Source organism: Onychostoma macrolepis, chromosome 17 (genome assembly GCF_012432095.1).
Source record: "Onychostoma macrolepis isolate SWU-2019 chromosome 17, ASM1243209v1, whole genome shotgun sequence".
Lineage (NCBI taxonomy): Eukaryota > Metazoa > Chordata > Actinopteri > Cypriniformes > Cyprinidae > Onychostoma > Onychostoma macrolepis.
Window position 1 is genome coordinate 27,720,582 of NC_081171.1, and position 6,000 is coordinate 27,726,581.

General features: G+C 38.8%; 1 protein-coding gene across 1 annotated transcript in view; it reads right to left on the reverse strand.

The window, feature by feature from the left end:
• The window catches only part of mthfd1b (methylenetetrahydrofolate dehydrogenase (NADP+ dependent) 1b), a 37,476-nt gene extending 31,711 nt beyond the window's left edge, over window positions 1-5,765 (reverse strand). Inside the window, exon 1 of the mRNA XM_058748905.1 lies at window positions 5,582-5,765. Within this exon, the coding sequence (XP_058604888.1) occupies window positions 5,582-5,619 (38 nt within the window). The 5' untranslated portion in view covers window positions 5,620-5,765. The remainder of the gene's footprint in view (window positions 1-5,581) is intronic.
• Window positions 5,766-6,000: the final 235 nt, after the last annotated feature.

Sequence of the window (6,000 nt, forward strand, 5' to 3'; positions counted from 1 at the left end):
GTACCATGAGGTAGTACCTACAACCTAATCAGGTTGCACAGGTAGTCTAGTTCCTCCAGGATGGGCCATCCACATATGTCACCGCAAGGAGGTTTGGTGTGTCTCAAGCACAGTTTCAAGAGCATGGGGAGATACCAGGAGACGAGCTGTTAAACGAGGAGAGCTGAACAGGGAGGTAGAAGGGCAACAACCCAACAGCAGGACCCGTATCCACTCCTTTGTGCAAGGAGAAACAGCAGGAGCATTGCCAGAGCCCTCCAAAATGACTTTGAGCAGGCTACTAGCATGCATGTTTCTGACCAAACTGTTATAAATAGACTCCATGAGTGTGGCATAAGGGTCCAATATCCTATAGTGCAGAGGTCTCCAACCTTTTTTCATTTGAGAGCTACTTTTTAAAAATGAAAGCAGACAAGAGCTACCCATGTTATTCAATACACAAATCTCTTAAATAATGTATCAATCCAAACTGTTATACATGGTATAATGCATGTTAAAATGTGCTGGACACACACTTAAGTTTTATACTGAAAACCAACAAAAAGTAGCAGCACTATGCACATTTTGTTTGCATAAATATTCATAACATGGTATCTACTGACATGTACTGTTGAAATAAATTTTTGACCAAAAAAAAAAAAAAAATTGGAAGTTTAGATTTAGTTGTTTAGCAGATGCTTTTATCCAAAACGACTTACAAATGAGGACAATAGAAGCAATAAAATCTCACATTTCAACCTTTAAATCATTTTTATATATGAAAGAATGAGTCAAGATGATATATATATATACAGTGGGTACGGAAAGTATTCAGACCCCCTTAAATTTTTCACTCTTTGTTATATTGCAACCATTTGCTAAAATCATCTAAGTTCATTTTTTTCCTCATTAATGTACACACAGCACCCCATATTGACAGAAAAACACAGAAATGTTGACATTTTTGCAGATTTATTAAAAAAGAAAAACTGAAATATCACATGGTCCTAAGTATTCAGACCCTTTGCTGTGACACTCATATATTTAACTCAGGTGCTGTCCATTTCTTCTGATCATCCTTGAGATGGTTCTACACCTTCATTTGAGTCCAGCTGTGTTTGATTATACTGATTGGACTTGATTAGGAAAGCCACACACCTGTCTATATAAGACCTTACAGCTCACAGTGCATGTCAGAGCAAATGAGAATCATGAGGTCAAAGGAACTGCCTGAAGAGCTCAGAGACAGAATTGTGGCAAGGCACAGATCTGGCCAAGGTTACAAAAACATTTCTGCTGCACTTAAGGTTCCTAAGAGCACAGTGGCCTCCATAATCCTTAAATGGAAGACGTTTGGGACGACCAGAACCTTTCCTAGAGCTGGCCGTCTGGCCAAACTGAGCTATCGGGGGAGAAGAGCCTTGGTGAGAGAGGTAAAGAAGAACCCAAAGATCACTGTGGCTGAGCTCCAGAGATGCAGTCGGGAGATGGGAGAAAGTTGTAGAAAGTCAACCATCACTGCAGCCCTCCACCAGTCGGGGCTTTATGGCAGAGTGGCCCGACGGAAGCCTCTCCTCAGTGCAGGACACATGAAAGCCTGCATGGAGTTTGCTAAAAAACACCTGAATAAGATTCTCTGGTCTGATGAGACCAAGATAGAACTTTTTGGCCTTAATTCTAAGCGGTATGTGTGGAGAAAACCAGGCACTGCTCATCACCTGTCCAATACAGTCCCAACAGTGAAGCATGGTGGTGGCAGCATCATGCTGTGGGGTGTTTTTCAGCTGCAGGGACAGGACGACTGGTTGCAATCGAGGGAAAGATGAATGCGGCCAAGTACAGGGATATCCTGGACGAAAACCTTCTCCAGAGTGCTCAGGACCTCAGACTGGGCCAAGGTTTACCTTCCAACAAGACAATGACCCTAAGCACACAGCTAAAATAACGAAGGAGTGGCTTCACAACAACTCCGTGACTGTTCTTGAATGGCCCAGCCAGAGCCCTGACTTAAACCCAATTGAGCATCTCTGGAGAGACCTAAAAATGGCTGTCCACCAACGTTTACCATCCAACCTGACAGAACTGGAGAGGATCTGCAAGGAGGAATGGCAGAGGATCCCCAAATCCAGCTGTGAAAAACTTTTTGCGTCTTTCCCAAAAAGACTCATGGCTGTATTAGATCAAAAGGGTGCTTCTACTAAATACTGAGCAAAGGGTCTGAATACTTAGGACCATGTGATATTTCAGTTTTTCTTTTTTAATAAATCTGCAAAAATGTCAACAATTCTGTGTTTTTCTGTCAATATGGGGTGCTGTGTGTACATTAATGATGAAAAAAATGAACTTAAATGATTTTAGCAAATGGCTGCAATATAACAAAGAGTGAAAAATTCAAGGGGGTCTGAATAATTTCCGTACCCACTGTGTATATATATTCTATTCGATTATTTTGTATATAAAAAATAATCGAATAGAATCGAGGAATCGTTGCAGTCCAAATTTTCTCCATAAACAGTCCTACATAAGCTAATATGCATTTTAAAAATCTCAACACGTGGGATAATATGAAATTGTAAATCCACTGTTTAATAGCTGGTGGTGTTTATGGAACAGCAGAAACACGGTGGAAGGATGAAAAGAAAATGACATTGAAACTTTTCTGAAGACAGACGGTTTTTCAAATTGCAATGATCAAATGCCGGTTTAATGATAATTAGAATACTAAATGGGATCATTAAAATAACCTCATGGCCAATGTCAAAACAAAACAAAAAAATTATTTGCATTGGAGGGAGTGGGACCCGTCTATATTATTTCACTTTGATTGGATGAAAGAGCTACTAGTAGCTCGCAAGCGAAGTGTTGGAGACCCCTGCTATTAGTGAGATCTGTGCTCAAAGCCCAGCACCATGCAGCTTGATTGGAATTTCCTAGAGAACACCAGAACTGGCACATGTGCCATTGGTGCCTCATTTTCTTGTCAGACTTTAAACTAGTACAGTGGGCCCTGGGTTCCTCCTGGTGCATGACAATGCCCAGCCTCATGTGGCCAGAGTGTGTAGGCAGTTTCTTAATGACAAAGGCACTGATGTCATTGACTGGCTCTTATGTTCCACAGACCTGAGTCCAATTGAGAACCTCTGGGACGTTATGTGCCAAAGCATCTGAAGCCACCAAGTAGCACCAAAAACTGTCCAGGAATCACTAATGCTCTAATCCAGGTCTGGGAAGAGATTGGACACCATCCACTATCTCATCAGGAGCATGCCCAGATGTTGTTGGGAGTGCATACAGGCACACGGGGGCCATACACACCACTGACTTACAGTTACTTTGATACAATGAATGCAAAGCATTTTTATATTAAAACTTGTTTATTTTCTTTATGCATGTTACTTGTCTGGCAGTCACAGAGACTCAGTGGGTAGAAGGGGTGTGCAATATTAACAAAAAAAAAAAAGCCTTCTCATTTTTGGGACTTTTGTCAATAAGGATAATTAGAAAATATTCTGCTGACTATGTTTTTGCACAGATTTAGGTCTGTCATAAAAAACTCCCAACATTTTTAATATTCTTCATATTCTGTGGTTATTTCACAGTAGTGACCAATTAATTTATCAATTAACAGGCAATATTTGCCAAAATTGATTTTGAGGGGCAATAGGTCGGTGCAATAGCCTCGTGGTTAGTGCGTTGACATATAGCGCAACTGCGCTCACAGCGACCAGAGTTCGATTGCCGCCTCGAGGTCCTTTCCTTGGAGTTACTGAATCATTCACTCAAAATCTGATATATTGAGTAAAGACACAAAGATTGTGCTTTGTTTGGAACTAGTTTCTAACTCCAAACTTCATTATAGCACACCCTAAGTGAGTAGCACTGTCACCTCACAAGAAGAAGGGTCATGTCTCAGTGCTTTCTGTGTGGAGTTCTCCACATGTTGGTATGGGTGCTCAGGTTTTTCCCCTACAGCTCAAAAACTTGCAGCTCAGGTGAAATGAAAACACTAAAGCCTTGTTCAGACTGTCAGACCAAATCCCATTATCCCATTATTCCCATTATAAATCCCATTATACAACTGGAATCCAATTTAAATAATTGACTGTCCATACTGTGTATCGCAGCTGTTCAGATTTGCAATACAGATGTTGTCTTACAACATGTTGCAGTCACAATGGATTATTACGTTTTATGAGGCAGCGGCAGAAATATAGAAAGGGGGAATGCGCTGATTTATTCCATGCTGTCTATGCTAGTCTCAAAATTCAAAGAGTTATGTACCCAAGCAGTATATTGTCATTTTCTGCTTGACTTGCACTTCACAAAAACACAACCTTTTTTCCTGCAAAGAAAAAAACAACATCTGACATGTTTACATGGCATGAGAAAGTCCGATCAGAGCTGTCAAACTGAAACTGATTTCCAGAACATGATTTCAAACCACATATGTGACCCTGGACCACAAAACCAGTCTTAAGTCGCTGGGGTATATTTGTAGCAATAGCCAAAAAAATATTATATGGGTCAAAATTATAGATTTTTCTTTTATGCCAAAATCATTAGGATAGTAAAGATCATGTTCCATGAAGATATTTTGTAAATTTCCTATCGTAAATGTATCAAAACTTCATTTTTGATTAGTAATATGTATTGCTAAGGGTTTCATCTGGACAACTTTAAAGGCGATTTTCTCAATATTTAGATTTTTTTGCACCCTCATATTCCAGATTTTCAAATAGTATCTCAGCCAAATATTTTCCTATCCTAACAAACCATACATCAATGGAAAGCTCATTTATTCAGCTTTCAGACGTTATAAATCTCAATAAAAAAAAAAAATTACACTTAAGACTGGTTTTGTGGTTCAGTGTCACATATGAATGTGGCTTGAAATACAAAAGTTACAAAGCCTTTTCATGCGATTTTTTTTTTGTTTGTTTGTTTATTTGTTTTGTTTGTTTGTTTGTTTCTTTGCCATTCACACTTGCTAAATATGATTGGAAATGCACAAAAATAAGATTTGGACATACAGTCTGAAAAAGGCTTAAATTGCCCAGATGTAAGTGAGAATATCACCATGTCTGTCTTTGTGTGTGGTCCTGTGATGGACTGTCCATCTCTCTGGGAAATACTACATATAAAAATAGCTATAAGATAAAAAAACATTTTAGATACTGTATAAAAGTATTCATGAGTGCACTGCAAGTAACTAAATGGCTGATTTACTGACTGTGTCATTCTTTCATAAGTAATAAGGGTCAGTTGAAGATCATGTGATGTTTGGTCTCCTTGAATGTATTAGCCTATTCAAAAAAAAAAAAAAAAGTAGCCTATAAGACTTTTTTTTGCGTCTGCACCGGTTACATAATAGTCTTTTAAACTTTAACATCGATAAATGCGATCAATGAAAATTCAGAGTTCAGAGTTCAATATGTGCCCAAAAAACCCTTAAAAACAATCACAGATGTTGAGGGCATAATAAACGCACTCAACTTTAAACAAGTAACGTTACGTGAGAACATGAAACATGTAAATAAATAAAAAATATTTCAAGGCTCCCAACGTGACATGAATAAAAAACTTAGAAAAGAAAATAGCTTACGCTGAGATAGTTTTCCCGCAGATGATTTGGGCTGGCATCGTAAGATTTTAAATGCGTTGCGAATTTAAAGTGAGATGAAGTTTTGCGTTCTGCAGTTTACGCTGTTAACAGAGAGCACGTGTTGAACTCTTCCTCCACTTCAGTCTTGAGCTCTGTGTCCGTGAGTCTGACGAATCCGCCCCTGCGTTTGTGAATATCATCAAGTGCGTAATACGTCAATGATGTGTTGCTGGCTGCACCAATCAACATCCAAGGCGCCTTAGAAATGAAGAACACAGCAAACGATCATAGTTTTTTTGTTGTTGTTTATTTTATTCAGCTTTACAATCAAACAAGGTACATTCCAGAATAAATCCAAACTTATTCAGCCTTCAACAACAACAACAACAACAAAAGATAAAAAATTAAATAAAAAATAA